The following is a 15,520-nucleotide window of genomic DNA, read 5'->3' on the forward strand; positions in this document are numbered from 1 at the left end:
ACGAAGCTGGGAGGCTGTGCCAAGTCTGGAGAACAGCATCGGATAGCACAGTGGCAGAGCGGTAGAGCTGCTACCTTAGAGCTCCAGAGACCCGGATTCGATCCCGACTACAGCTATGGAGTTTGTGCATTCTCCCAGTGAATGCGTGGGTTTCCTCCGGCTGCTCCGGGTTCCTTCCACATCCCAAAGACATGCAGGTTTGCAGGTAAGATAAGAATATGGAATAACATTAAACTAGTAGACACAAAATGCTGGAGTAACTCAGCGGGACAGGCATCATCTCTGGGAAAAAGGAATGGGTAACGTTTCGGGTCGTGACCTTCTCCCTAAACATAGAACTATCGATGGTTGGCCAGTGCCTATTTCCACGCTGTATCTCAAAACTAAACTAGACTAAACAGAGGGCTTATACGGATAGGTTATGTCAATGGGCTGCAACACGAAGGAATGTAACATGGACAAATGCAAGATTATCCATTCTGCTTCACAAAGTAGAAAAGCAAAGCATATTTCAATAGGTGCGAGGCTAAATGGCATTGTGTCCTCGCAGTCAAATCACTGAAAATTCTCACGCAGATACGATCATTATTCAGGAAGACAAATGGTAGGTTGCCGTTTATTACAGGGGGATCGGGGATCATGACAGAAGCCTCCTCGTGGCGATCCCCGGAAACGACGACACGATGCAATCTGTGACGCGTCGGGTGATCGATTCTGTCAACGTGTTGGATGACGACGGAAGCCAACAGCGAGCTACACGTCGTCTGACACACGAGCGAATGAACAGGGGGATTTGAAAAAGAGTAAAGACCTCGTATTGCATTTATATAGGACCCTGGCGAGACCTCATTTATAATATTGTCTACAGGCTTGGTCTCCATACGTCAGGATATACATGCAACTGAAGGGATGCAGTGAAGGTCCATCCAGATGGACTTATGGTATTTGTCGTACAACAAAAAGAAAAAGAAAAAGGTTCATGGGCCCGTCCCACTTAGGCGATTTTTAGGCAACTACAGGGGACTAGGTAGTCGCCACATGGTCGCCGGGGTGTCGCCTGTATGGTCGTGAGTAGTCTTCTCCGTCGCCCAAAGAATCGTAGCGTTTTTCTGGTCGCCGCTGGATTTTGAAATGTTTAAAACTTTTCGGCGACAGTCGGCTTGACGTCATTGAGCGTAGCTTGGTTTCTCCTGCTGTAGGTTGTCGCTGGGATGACGTAGTTTTTCGCCGGTGCTGACTTCCGTGATCTCCATTGGCGACTACCTACGTCAACCGGCGACAGGTACCGACGACTGAATTGTCTTACCTTGTGGTAGCTTGTTGCGGGTGGGCGTAGGTTGTCGTAGGTGGGCATCCTAATGGGTCGCCGGTTGTCGGTAGCTTGCCATCGACTAGGTGGTAGATTGCTGTCGACATTGTTGTAGATATTGTCGTAGGGGGGGGGGTCCAGTCGCCGACTTTTTGGCGACCTGCTATGACAATGACAGTCGCTGAAAAAAAATCACCTAAGTGGGACAGGCCCGTCAGTCTTCACCTCTCAAGTTTGGAAGAATGGGATTGTGATCACATTGAATCTACAAAGTCCTTCAGGGCGTTACAGTACAGATGGAGGGATGACAGCTGTTGTGTCTTGAAATAAGAAGTGGCCCATTTAGGACTGAGATGAGAGGTTTCTTCACCCTGTAGGTAATGAATCTTTGGACTGTCTATCCAAATGGCTCATGGAGCCTCAGTAGCAGAGTATATTCAATGATTAATTCCCAAAATCCATCAAGGGAATTAACTGTTCAAGCAAGAAAGTGGAACTCATGCAGATCAGCATTGATTTATTGAATGATAGAACTCTAATGAGAGGTTGCGTGGTCTACTCCTGCTGTTTCTTATGTTCTTATGACATGCGCACATTTAAAAGATAATTTCCACCGAAAGTAAAAACCACAGAGATAGGTTGGGGGCATCTCAGTGGTATAGCTGCTACTTTGCAGTGACAGAGACCAGGGTACGATCCAGACCTCGGATGCTGTCTGTGCGATGTTTGAACGTTCTCCCTGCGCCCACGCGAGTTTCCTCTGGGTGAGGGCTTGCGGGTTAATTGGCCTCTGTAAACTGACCCCAGTGTGTAGGGAGTGAATGCAAAAATGGGAAAACATAACACTAGTGTGGGTAGACAAAAGTGCTGGAGAAACTCAGCGGGTGCGGTAGCATCTATGGAGCGAAGGAAATAGGCAACGTTTCGGGTTTCAACCCGAAACGTTGCCTATTTCCTTCGCTCCATAGATGCTGCCGCACCCGCTGAGTTTCTCCAGCACTTTTGTCTACCTTCGATTTTCCAGCATCTGCAGTTCCTTCTTAAAAAGTCTATAACACGAGTGTGAACAGGTGATCGATAGTCAGAGGGCTGAAGCATCCGTTTCCATGCTATATCTCTACACCCAACTAGTGTGATCTTGGACAAGAAATAATAACATGATGTTTCGAAAGTGCTTTGCAAAAAGTTGGGAAACTCTTCAAACTCATTGCAATACAATGAACATACTGCTAGAGAACAAATAAATAAGGAATATGCATCGTACAAAGGATAAACCCAAAAATAAGATTTCACACACAATTTTAAACAGATGCCAGAAAAATTGGTGGTGGACCTGTATATTACACTGTTATACTTGAGGATGATTATGCCTATGTATAAGTAGGATTGCTAATGATCTGTATGTTTAGTTTAGTTTATTTAGTTTAGTGATACAGCACGAAAACAGACTCTTCAGCATACCGACTCCACACAGGCCAGCGATCCCCGCACACTAACACTATCTAACACACACTAGGGATAATTCTACATTTACACCAAGCCAATTAACCTACAAACCTGTACGTATTTGGAGCATGGGAGGAAACCGAAGATCTCGGGGTGAAAACCCACGCAGGTCACGGGGAGAAGGCACAACCTCCGTACATACATGCACCCATAGTCGGGATCAAACCCGGGTCTCTGGCGCTGTGAGGCACTAGCTCTGCCGCTGTGCCACCGTGCCGCCCAGCTGCAAAAAAGTATTCCACTGTACCAAGGTATATGTGACGATAAAGTATCATTGAACCATTGAAGAGGGAAATGGACAGTCGACCTTTACGGTCAAAACCAGAGGAAGGGTCTCAACACGAGACATCAACTATCCATTTCCCACCTTGGATGATTCCTGAGGATTACCTTCAGCAACAGACTAGTTCCACCAAGATGCAGTACAAAACAACACAGATCCTTTTTCCCTGTGCCTATCAAACTGTACAACTCCTTCCCCTTCTGTCATGGGGTAGACTAACTCCCCCCCACACCCCCCTCCAAACTTTGTACATCCCCAATCCTTTCCACTCGCCACTTTAATTTCATGTTTCATGTATCTTGTGTTTTATGACTGTTGGCAGATCAATTTCCCTCCTGGGATAAATAAAGTTCTATCGTATCGTATCGTATCGTATCTAATGTAAAATGGTGTATATTTTATGGCCACACCTGCACAAGACTGTTTCAGAACCTGCATCCATTTTTAGCAAAGTACCCCATGGGGCTTTACAGGAGTGCCATCAAACAAAAATAGACACACAGCCGTGCCAGAAGTTATTAAGACAGATCAGCAAAGACTTGTTCGACAAGGTAGACAAAAATGCTGGAGAAACTCAGCGGGTGAGGCAGCATCTATGGAGTGAAGGAAATAGGCAACGTTTCGGGACGAAACGTTGCCTATTTCCTTCGCTCCATAGATGCTGCCTCACCCGCTGAGTTTCTCCAGCATTTTTGTCTACCTTCGATTTTCCAACATCTGCAGTTTCTTCATAAACACTTGTTCAAAAAGAGTTAGGTCGTGAGCAGGAGGTGGGCAGAAGGAGAGGGAAGGGAGGGGGGGGGGGGCGAATGCAGAGAAGAAGAGAGGTTTAGGAAGTAAATTCCACAGCTTTAGCTGCTGACACCACAGCTGTCAAGGGTGGAGTGATTAAATTCGGGGATGTTCCAGCGGCCAGAATTAGAGGACTGCAGATATTTCAGAGAAATGAGAACAGGGGGGAGATTACAGTGATGGATGAGGCAAGGCCATGAATAATGTTGCGCCTAGTATTTAGAAAGAATTTGGTGGAGTGCGACGGAATAAAGCCATCTGCAAACAACCCGTGCATCCATCTTTATCAAGCATCAAGTTTTCTTTCACGATATGATGGCTAGCAGGTCAGACAGCATCTCTGGAGAAAAGGAATAGGTGATGTTTCGGGCCGAGGACCATCTTCAGAAACATTATCTTCTTCTTCTTCAGTGAAGAATCATCTTCTTCAGTATCCGAGGAAGGTTCTCGACCCGAAACGTCACCGATTCCTTTTCTCCAGAGATGTTGCCTGACCCGCTGCGTTGCTCCAGCTTTTCGTGTCTATCTTCGGCTTAAGCCAGCATCCGCAGTTCCTTCCTGCACAGCACAAGATGAGAAGCAGAAGGCAGCAGTGCCGTGGCACAAATTGTGAGGCAACTTGTCAAATGACAGCACTCCTAGCTCCTATCCTCTCAGTTCCGAAGGCTCAAACTTGCATATGCACAAAAATTATTAACAGACAATAAATAGCAGCGAGAAATTTGTAATTTTAAAAAAAAGAAACGAGCTCCCTGCTTTTAACCGATCTTGATGCTGAACTAATACTCGGATGTCATTAGCTAAATGGCATTTTGTGGAAATTAATTTTGAAACAGGTCTGGGAATGTGGATCAGTGCCACAGAAACAAAACGATCATGAAATCATTTTGGAAATAAAAGTGGTTCAAATTACTCCTACTGTACTCTCACCCAGTAAATCACTCAGTCGTAAAAACTAACCACCACATTTGCCATTTTTTTCAGGACAACAATCAGTAGAAAATTAATATGCCATCACAGAAGTATAAAAATGTATGAAATAAAAAGGTCTTCAGGCCACTGTGTTCATGCACACCAATGACATTTAGATTCTTGGGCCATTGCCTAGTACATTACAGGATTTTAAGTGCTTATCCAAACACATTTAAAATATGCCTATGATTTCCACCTTTTAGGCAGCAAGTTCAGAAAACCCTAACCTTTCTTTGCGCGAGAAAAACATATCCTCAATTCCCCTTCAACCAATGCTAAGCCTATCCTCACTGGTTATTTTTAAAAGAGATACAGCATGGAAATAGGCCCTTCGGCCCACCGAGTCCACACTGACCATCGAACGCCCATTCCCACCAGTTCTGTTATTCCACTCTCTCATCCAAATCCTTACATATTATTGTGCAGACACCAATTCACCAACACATTGTTGATTAATTCACCAGAGGAGAGAGATCTTCCCTGGTTAGTCTGTGGAGGGTTCCCTTAATTTCACGCAAGTCAATTAAATCCTCTCAGCCTTTCCAAAAAAGATAGTCCCAGGTTGAGGCGGGCTATTCTCATAACTAAAGTTTTCCAAACCTGACAACACCATTTCCTGGGGTAGACAAAAAAAATGCTGGAGAAACTCAGCGGGTGAGGCAGTATCTATGGAGAGAAGGAATTGGCGACGTTTTGGGTCGAGGCTGAAGAAGGGTCTCGACACCATCGCACCATTTTTCCAACACCATCTCCTGGATCATTTGGTATAGTTTATTTGGTTGTACAATTCACTGATGAAAAGTTATTGCAAACTGTACCAAACACACTTCTATTTGCTGCAGCCTAGTTGGCATTTCTGATACAGACTAGTTATATTTCATTCATATGTAATTAACTGAAAATTACTTTCAAATGATCATTTAGTCTGAAGAGCCCCGACATAAAACGCCAGCATGTTCTCCAGAAATGCTGCCTCACCCGCCAAGTTACTCCAGCACTTTGTGGAGTCTGACGAAGAACTCCGACCCAAAATATCGCCTATCCATGTTCTCCAAAGATGCTGCCTGACCAACTGAGTTACTCCTGCACTTTATGAGGCTGAAGAAGGGTCCCAATCTTAAACTTTCTATGTTCAAGAAGGAACTGCAGATGTGGAGAATCGAAGGTAGACAAACTTGCTGGAGAAACTCAGCGGGTGCGACAGCATCTATGGAGTGAAGGAAATAGGCAACGTTTTCGGGGAATAGTTTCGGCCAGAAAAGTTGCCTATTTCCTTCGATCCATAGATGCTGCCGCACCCGCTGAGCTTCTCCAGCAAGTTTGTATACCTCTGAAACTTTCCATGTTCTCCAGAGATGCTGCCTGATTCGCTGAGTTACTCCAGCACTGTGTGTCCTTCTTTCAAATAACTTCTTACAACCCTTCTTGTAGAAGGATCTTGACCCGAAACGTCATCCATTCCTTTTCTCCAAAGATGCTGCCTGTCCCGCTGAGTTACTCTAGCATTTTGTGTCTATCTTCGGTATAAACCAGCATCTGCAGTTCCTTCCTACACACTTCTTGTAAACCATTAATTCATGCTCGTGAATGGATTGGCAATGTTTATTTGGTTTTACACCTTACCAGCCAAAGTCATTACAAACTGGATCAAACACTCTTCTACAGACTGCAGTCTAATTAGATTTTTCCAATACAGAGCAGCAATGTTTCATTCATAGAACGCAGAAATGGGCAGCACAGAAACATCACTCGGTACAACAGCCAGATGGGACATCCTCCAGTTGACTGGAGGGGTGCAGCTCCAACAATACTCAATCCAACTCCTTGACGCAGGTCAAAATCCATCAAGCTAAACATACATCTCTCCACTACCAATGCAGCAAGCCTGCAGAGCTTCAATTACTCTTGGAGGCTAGCAAAACAAGATATCCAGGTCTGAAAAGGGTCTTGGCCCGAAATGTCACCCATTCCTTCTCTCCAGGGATGCTCCCTGTCCCGCTGAGTTACTCCAGCATTCTGTGTCAACCTACAAGATAAACTAGGGCAGTCGGCACAATGGGAACTCTACCAACTGGAGGCTCACTTCCGAGCGTTACATGGTCCTCACTTGGAAATACATTGACAGTGCTCCTTCACTGCAGGGTGCCACTCTCTTCCCAGCCAAATAATGGAAGAACCTTTCCTAGGACTGCAGTGGAAGAAACAGCTAACTATCACCTTCTCATGGGCAATTCGTGTGGGACACCCATAATCCTGAAACTTTGATAAATGATTTAAAAAATCTCCACATGTTTTCTAGTATTATCACGTCATCCCTCTCATGCAGTGACTAAAATTGTAACGGGTCGACCATCGATCACCCATACATTTGTTCTATCCTACACTCTGGGGACAATTTACAGAGTCCAATTAACCTACAAACCTGCACGTCTTTGGAATGGGAGGGGAAACCGGAGAACCCAGAGAAACCACTACCACTGTGCTCCTCTTTTTAGATCAACCACGAGGCTTTGCGGATGACTTACTTCTATTCTAGTTTTGTGGCTTCTATAATGACTGATGCAGGGTGCACCGATAGAGGCGTTTCAGAAGCATTTAGATAGGCATGCGCATATGCAGGGGAATGGAGGGATATGGATCATGTGCGGTAAATGATATTATTTAGAAACATAGAAATTAGGTGCAGGAGTAGGCCATTCGGCCCTTCGAGCCTGCACCGCCATTCAATATGATCATGGCTGATCATCCAACTCAGTATTCCGTACCTGCCTTCTCTCCATACCCCCTGATCCCCTTAGCCACAAGGGCCACATCTAACTCCCTCTTAAATATAGCCAATGAACTGGCCTCGACTACCCTCTGTGGCAGAGAGTTCCAGAGATTCACCACTCTCTGTGTGAAAAAAGTTCTTCTCATCTCAGTTTTAAAGGATTTCCCCTTATCCTTAAGCTGTGACCCCTTGTCCTGGACTTCCCCAACATCGGGAGCAATCTTCCTGCATCTAGCCTGTCCAACCCCTTAAGAATTTTGTAAGTTTCTATAAGATCCCCTCTCAGCCTCCTAAATTCTAGAGAGTATAAACCAAGTCTATCCAGTCTTTCTTCATAAGACAGTCCTCAGGAATCAGTCTGGTGAACCTTCTCTGCACTCCCTCTATGGCAAGAATGTCCTTCCTCAGATTTGGAGACCAAAACTGTACGCAATACTCCAGGTGTGGTCTCACCAAGACCCTGTACAACTGCAGTAGAACCTCCCTGCTCCTATACTCAAATCCTTTTGCTATGAAAGCTAACATACCATTAGCTCGTCATCAAGTGCAGCAAGAACATTAAGGGCCAAAGGGCCTGTTTCTGTGTAGGAAGGAATTGCAGATGCTGGTTTAAACAAAAAGCTGGAGTAACTCAGCGGGACAGGAACATCCCTGGAGAGAAGGAATGGGTGACATTTTGGGTCGTTTGACGAAGGGTCTCGACCCGAAACGTCACCCATTCCTTCTCTCCAGAGATGCCGCCTGTCCTGCAGAGTTACTCCAGCAATTTAGTGTCCACCTAGGGCAGGGGTTAGCAACCTTGTTCTGCATAGGGGCCAGGAGGCATGTCTGCGAGCGGATGGCGGGCCACATCTATCGTGTGTACACATGGATCCCGCCCCCATCCTGCCCCGGATGGCAGGCATCAAATCACATGTTCGCAGAAGACAGACAAATATGCTGGAGAAACCCAGTGGGTGAGGCAGCCTCGTGCAATCCTTGCATGTCTCACCTGCTGAGTTTCTCCAGCACTTTTGTCTACCTTCGATTTTTCAGGCATTTGCAGTTCTTTCTTAAACGTGTTCGCAGAAGGTGCGAGGCTATGCAATGCGCAAGATGTGGTCCAGCTAGAGCTCGGCCGGCCGGATGATTATGGGAAAATAAATCCGCCTGCTGGCCAGATGATTTTGGGTTACGGGCCACAGGTTGCCAACCCCTGATCTAGGATCTGTTTCTGTGCTGCACTGTTCAATGTTCCAAGTTCTACTCTGGGCCCCAGTTGTACATTTTACTACATTAGCTTTTACCAGCCCATGAACTGAAATGTATACTGGTCCAAATACTTCTGAAATGCAAATGCAACCCAATCAAATTATACAAAGTGGGCAAATGTGGCATCTTGGTTGGCATGGACAAGGTGGGCCAAAGGGCCATCCCGTATGACCCTATAATACAGAGTAGGCCTTTCAGACCACCTACAGTGCCCTCCATAATGTTTGGGACAAAGGCCCGTCGTTTATTTATTTGCCCCTGTACTCCACAATTTGAGATTTGTAATAGAAAAAAAAATCAAGTGTGGTTAAAGTGCACATTGTGAGATTTTATTAAAGACCATTTTATACATTATGGTTTCACCTTGTACAAATTACAGCTGTGTTTATACATAGTTATACATAGGTATTAGAGAGCTCTCAGCACCCAGTCTTTCCTCCAGTCTTTCCATCACCTTTGGAAACTTTTATTGGTGTTTATCAACATGAGGACCACAGTTGTGCTAATGAAGTCAAAGAAGCCATTATGTGACTGAGAAACAAGAATAAAACTGTTAAGAGACATCAGCCAAACCTTAGGCTTACCAAAATCAACTGTTTGTAACATCATTGAGAAGAAAGAGAGCACTGGCGAGCTTACTAATCGCAAAGGGACTGGCAGGCCAAGGAAGACCTCCACAGCTGATGACAGAAGAATTCTCTCTATAATAAAGAAAAATCCCCAAACACCTGTCCGACGGATCAGAAACACTCTTCAGGAGTCAGGTGTGGATTTGTCAATGACCACTGTCCGCAGAAATCTTCATGAACAGAAATACAGAGGCTACACTGCAAGATTCAAACCACTAGTCAGCCGCAAAAATAGGATGGCCAGGTTACAGTTTGCCAAGAAGTACTTAAAAGAGCAACCACAGTTCTGGAAAAAGGTCTTGTGGACAGACGAGACGAAGATTAACATATCAGAGTGATGGCAAGAGCAAAGTATGGAGGAGAGAAGGAACTGCTAAGATCAAAAGCATACCACCTCATCTGTGAAACACAGTGGTGGGGGTGTTGTAGCCTGGGCATGTATGGCTGCTGAAGGTACTGGCTCACTTATCTTCATTGATGATATAACTGCTGATGGTATTAGCATAATGAATTCTGAAGTTTATATGCCTCGAAACGCATTGGTCGGCGGTTCATTCTACAGCAAGACAATGATCCCAAACATACTGCTAAAGCAACAAAGGAGTTTTTCCAAAGCTAAAATATGGTAAATTCTTGAGTGGTCAAGTCAATCACCCGATCTGAACCCAATTAAGCATGCCTTTATATGCTGAAGAGAAAACTGAAGGGGACTAGCCCCCACAAGCATAAGATAAAGATGGCTGCAAATCAGGCCTGGCATAGCATCACCAAAGAAGACACCCAGTAACTGGTGATGTCCATGAATCACAGACTTCAAGCACATTGCATGCAAATGATATGCAACAAAATACTAAAGATGACTACTTTCATTTCCAGGACATTGATGTGTCCCAAACATTATGATGCCCTGAAATGGGGGAATGGGGGGGGGGGGGGGGGGGGGGGGGGGGGGGGGGGGGGGGGAACGATGTATAACACAGCTGTAATTTCTACATGGTGAAACCAAAATGTATAAAAATGGCCTTTATTAAAATCTGACAATGTGCACCTTAACCACATGTGATTTTTTACATTACAAATCTCAAATTGTGGCGTACAGAGGCACATAAATAAATGATGGGTCTTTGTCAACAAAAAAAAACATTATGGAGGGCACTGTATGACTGCACACCTGTACATGGTACTAACACCATCATCAAGTATGCAGATGATACAACGGTGATTGGCCTCATCAGCAACAACGATGAGCTGGCCTACAGGGAGGAGGTCCAGCACTTAGCAGCATGGTGCGCTGACAACAACCTGGCCCTTAACTCCAAGAAGACCAAGGAGCTCATTGTAGACTTCAGGAAGTCCAGAGGCGGCACGCACACCCCCATCCACATTAACGGGACGGAGGTGGAACGTGTTTCTAGCTTCAGGTTCCTGGGAGTCAACATCTCCGATGACCTCTCTTGGACCCACAATACCTCTACTCTGATCAAGAAGGCTCATCAGCATCTCTTCTTCCTGAGGAGACTGAAGAAGGTCCATCTGTCTCCTCAGATCCTGGTGAACTTCTACCGCTGCACCATCGAGAGCATCCTTACCAACTGCATCACAGTATGGTATAATACTGCTCTGTCTCCGACCGGAAGGCATTGCAGAGGGTGGTGAAAATTGCCCAACGCATCACCGGTTCCTCGCTCCCCTCCATTGAGTCTGTCCAAAGCAAGCGCTGTCTGCGGAGGGCGCTCAGCATCGCCAAGGACTGCTCTCACCCCAACCATGGACTGTTTACCCTCCTACCATCCGGGAGGTGCTACAGGTCTCTCCGTTGCCGAACCAGCAGGTCGAGGAACAGCTTCTTTCCGGCGGCTATCACTCTACTCAACAACGTACCTCGGTGACTGCCCATCACCCCCCCCCCCCCCCCCGGACACTTATTATTATTTATTCAAATCGTTTGCTATGTCGCTCTTCCAGGGAGATGCTAAATGCATTTAGTTGTCTCTGTACTGTACACTGACAATGACAATTAAAATTGAATCTGAATCTGAATCTGTATCTATACTTAACCCATTTACCAGCACTTAATACATAACTTTTTCTATCCAAGTTAATACATAACTTATCCAAGTTCCCATCTCCCTCCTTGGTGAATATGCAAGACGTTAGTTTGGAGTGTTTCCAGAAATAAAATAATGTCAAATATCTGAGATGTTAGGAAAAAAAATGCAGGTTCTAGGAATCTGAAGTAAAATAACACAGTATCAAGCGGGACCTATGATAAGAAAAACAAAGTATAATGTTTCAAGTTAACAGGCATACTGTTACCATAGTGAGATTAAAACTATTTCCAGATGTATTTTCAGAATTTCGTTTTTTTTAAATTACTGAATACCAAAAATTGCATCATGGCAAATTAGGCAAAAACTCATAAGTACACAAATTGGGCATTGCCCATGAGTGACGCCGCACTCAAAATCAAAGTCAGATTCTACATACACAAGAAGTCATTGTGACTCAAATCTCACTGTACCATTTGGTGCATGTGACAATAAATACAACTTGATCAATTAATGTTTCACCACAATGCAAAATCAAGTTTAATACAAGCCAAAATATTTGCAATTTTGCACGCAGATGAAAATCCTCTTCGTAAACACTAACCCTGCCAAAATATCAAATTGCCAACATCTTTCCAAAGCAAATTTAACATTTTATTCCATAAGATTCAATCCTTGGCACGACACAAAAGCACAATGGTGTACTGTGGAATGTTTAAGTTAATGTCTAGAATTGAAGGATTTCAGCTGAGTTAGATCAGAGAAGTCAGCATTGTTCTCCGAGGTGCAAAGTAGGGCAGTAGGTTATTTGATAGGTACACAAGATCAAGGCAGGTTTACACAGGATACATAGCAAAGCTGTTCCCATTAGAAGATGGTGTAAAGACCAGGGGGCACAGATTAAACGAGATGAGCAACAGACATAAAGAAACACCAGGAAAAACTTTTCAAGCCCAGGAATCATCGGGATCTGCCGCTCGCTGTCACTGAATTGCAGAAACAAGAATCAATCGCCAATTTGAAAAGAGAATTAGTTAAGCCACATGAGGAAAAATAATTTGCAGGGCCAACGAGGAGAGCGTGGGGGGAAATGGAACTGATGGATTTGCTCTACAGGGGGGCCCAGCTTGGACTGAATACCAAGCCCATAACAATTCCATTTCAATAATAATCAATGTGCCCCTCTAATACACCCCACCAAGAGATAAGCACAATGTTGAATTTCAATTGGGAGACTGCTGCAATGGATCTGGGCTTCTATGGAGACAAAAGTGAGTGCATTTAGCTGCCTATCTGGGTCTGGTCAGCTTGCCAGTGGAAAAGACACAATTATGATGTGATGGCAGTACATTAAATGCTCCTCATTGTAAGTGGGAGACACAATGGGGAGAGGATTCAATGCAGTGGCAGCAATGGGTGAGACTGAGCCTACCTGATACCCAAGGGCCAGGTATTTAATCTGCATCACACACATAGAGATAGAGAGAGAGAAAGGGAGAGAGATATTGATATTTAATGTATAAATCTCCGCCTTTAGTATTTAAGCGCAGGAGTTTGCCAACACCTCCCCCTCTACGGTTCTGTGAAGGTTTATAGACGGAACAACACAGCAATGGCAGACTTAACTGTTAGCTGCGGCAGCTCGTCGCTCCGCCGGACACAGAAGCAGCTTTTCATGGCCCGGCTTGACTGCAATTAGCAGAGACAAAGGGGACGGGAGGCCGGGGCCTGCGCGGCCGCCGGAGCCTGGGGCTGGCGTGGAGCCGTGGGCCGGCCGCCCGGCGCCAGGGGACGGGAGGCCGGGGGGGAGGAGAGGGAGGAGGAGCCCGGCATGGCGCGGCGGGGGGGAGTGCGGGGAGACTCGCAGGGAGGGGGTGAGGGGGGGACGGGGGCGATTCTCTCACTCACTCTCTCTCTCTTTGCCTCCTCAGCAGCAACTCGCCAGCCCCGCCGTCCCACGGCTTAAAGGAGCCTCCCTCCTTCCCCACTTCCCCACCCCCCTCCTGCCTGCTCCACCCACCCCTCCCTGCACAGCAAGAGCCCAATCTCCTTCCCCTTCCCCCTTCCCTTCCCCTTCCCCTTCCCCCTTCCCCTTCCCCTTCCCCTTCCCCTTCCCCTTCCCTTCCCCTTCATCTCTCCCCTTCATCTCTCCCCTTCCTTCATCTCTCCCCTTCCTTCATCTCTCCCCTTCCTTCATCTCTCCCCTTCCTTCATCTCCTCTCTCCATAGCAAGAGCCCAATCTCATTCCTTCCCCTTCCCCTTCCCCTTCCCCTTCCCCTTCCCCTTCCCCCTTCCCCTTCCCCCCCTTCCCTTCCCCTTCCCCTTCATCTATCCCCTTCCTTCATCTCCTCTCTCCATAGCAAGAGCCCAATCTCAATGCCCTTCCCTTCCTCCCCTCTTCCCCTTCCTCTTCCCCTTCCCCTTGTCCCCTCCTCTTCCCCATCCTCTTCCCTCTCCCTTCCTCTCTTCATCTCCTCTCCTCTCTTCATCTCTCCCCTCCCTTCATCTCCTCTCTCCATAACAAGAGCCCAGTCTCAATGCCTCCCCTCTTCCCTTCCTCCACTCTCCCTTCCTCCACTCTCCCTTCCTCCACTTTCCCTTCCTCCACTTTCCCTTCCTCCACTCTCCCTTCCTCTCATCTCCCTTCCTCTCATCTCCCTCCTCTCATCTCCCTCCTCTCATCTCCCTCCTCTCATCTCCCTCCCCTCCCCTTCCTTCACCTCCTCTCTCCACAACATGAGCCCAATCTCAATGCCTTCCTCTCCCTCTGCTGTCCTCTCCCCTCCCTTCCTCTTTTCTTCTCCGCTCCCCTCCCTTCATCTCCTCTCTCCACAGCAAGAGTCCACTGTCAATGCCTTCCATCCCCTCTCCCCTCTCTCCCTCCCTCTCTCCCTGTACAGCAAGAGCCCACTGCTTTCCCCTTCCTGCCTCCCTGTACAACAAGACCCCACTATCAATGCCTTCCCCTCCCTTCACCTCTCCTCACTCCATCCCTCCCTCCATGCATGCCAAGGGTCCAATGTAAATGCCCTCCCTCTATTCAACTCCTCTCCCCGCACTCCCTCCCTGCACAGCAAAAGCCCGCCCGCTGAGTAGGTGCTACATTGTCAGAGGAGCCTTCTTTCCACTGAGGCGTTTGGAGAAAGCCACCCTCAGTTCCCTGCTTATCCACTCCACGAGTTGGACACCAATGCTTCCGACATCCCTGTCTGATTCCAGAGAGGAGACGTGGGGAACTGCAGATACTGGTATCTTGAGCAAAAACACAAAGTGCTGGAGTACCTCCCTCCTTGGCGGGTTAGGCAGCATCTATGGAGGGAATGGATACGTGACGTTTCGGGGAAGGGACCGTTCTCGAGACCAGCATCTGCAGTTTTTTGTATCCACTTCACAGGGTGGACGTTTACAATTCCAAAATCCCAGAGTAATTCCAGAGTGGTCACACAAGGAACTGCAGATACTGGAATCTTGAGCAAAACACATAGTGCTGGAGCAACTCAGTGAGTCAGGCAGTATGCTTTACCATTTCTCAGGTAGGACATTAAACCAAATCTCTGCTCATTCATTCAAACACATTCACTCTTCAGCCCACTGCGCAACTATTTGAGCTGCCACCCCACAGCACCACGGGCCTGGGTTCAATCCTGACCTCGGGTGCTGTCTGTGTGGGATTTGTACATTCTCCCTGTGTCCATATGGGTTTTCTCCCGCGTCCCAAACTCTTGCAAATGGAGAGGTTAATTGACTATTGAAAATTGCCCTCGTGTGTAGGTAAACGGTAGAATTCTGACAGAATAGATAAGAATGTTGGAAGAACCAAAAATAGTTCCGTTTATTATTGTCGCGTGCATTGAGATTCAGTGAAAAACTTTTGTTTGCATGCATGTGACAGTGAATTTATGTAACTTTGTCAACGCCAGAAACGTGGCAACATTGGGTACTGCGTCGGTGAGATCTGC

At 46.5% G+C, this 15,520-nt stretch overlaps 1 protein-coding gene across 5 annotated transcripts in view; it reads right to left on the reverse strand.

Moving 5' to 3' along the window:
- The window catches only part of LOC129711847 (multivesicular body subunit 12B-like), a 224,990-nt gene extending 211,435 nt beyond the window's left edge, over window positions 1-13,555 (reverse strand). For 2 of the 5 annotated variants that reach the window (XM_055659807.1, XM_055659808.1), the window contains exon 1: window positions 13,187-13,370. In XM_055659807.1, the coding sequence (XP_055515782.1) occupies window positions 13,187-13,237 (51 nt within the window). In that variant the 5' untranslated portion in view covers window positions 13,238-13,370. Of the gene's footprint in view, window positions 1-13,186; window positions 13,371-13,464 lie in introns of those variants that run through there. The other 3 variants (XM_055659809.1, XM_055659810.1, XM_055659806.1) reach the window with 3 other exon arrangements.
- Between the last annotated feature and the right edge of the window lie 1,965 nt (window positions 13,556-15,520).

This window comes from Leucoraja erinacea, chromosome 31 (genome assembly GCF_028641065.1).
Source record: "Leucoraja erinacea ecotype New England chromosome 31, Leri_hhj_1, whole genome shotgun sequence".
In the NCBI taxonomy this organism is placed as follows: domain Eukaryota; kingdom Metazoa; phylum Chordata; class Chondrichthyes; order Rajiformes; family Rajidae; genus Leucoraja; species Leucoraja erinaceus.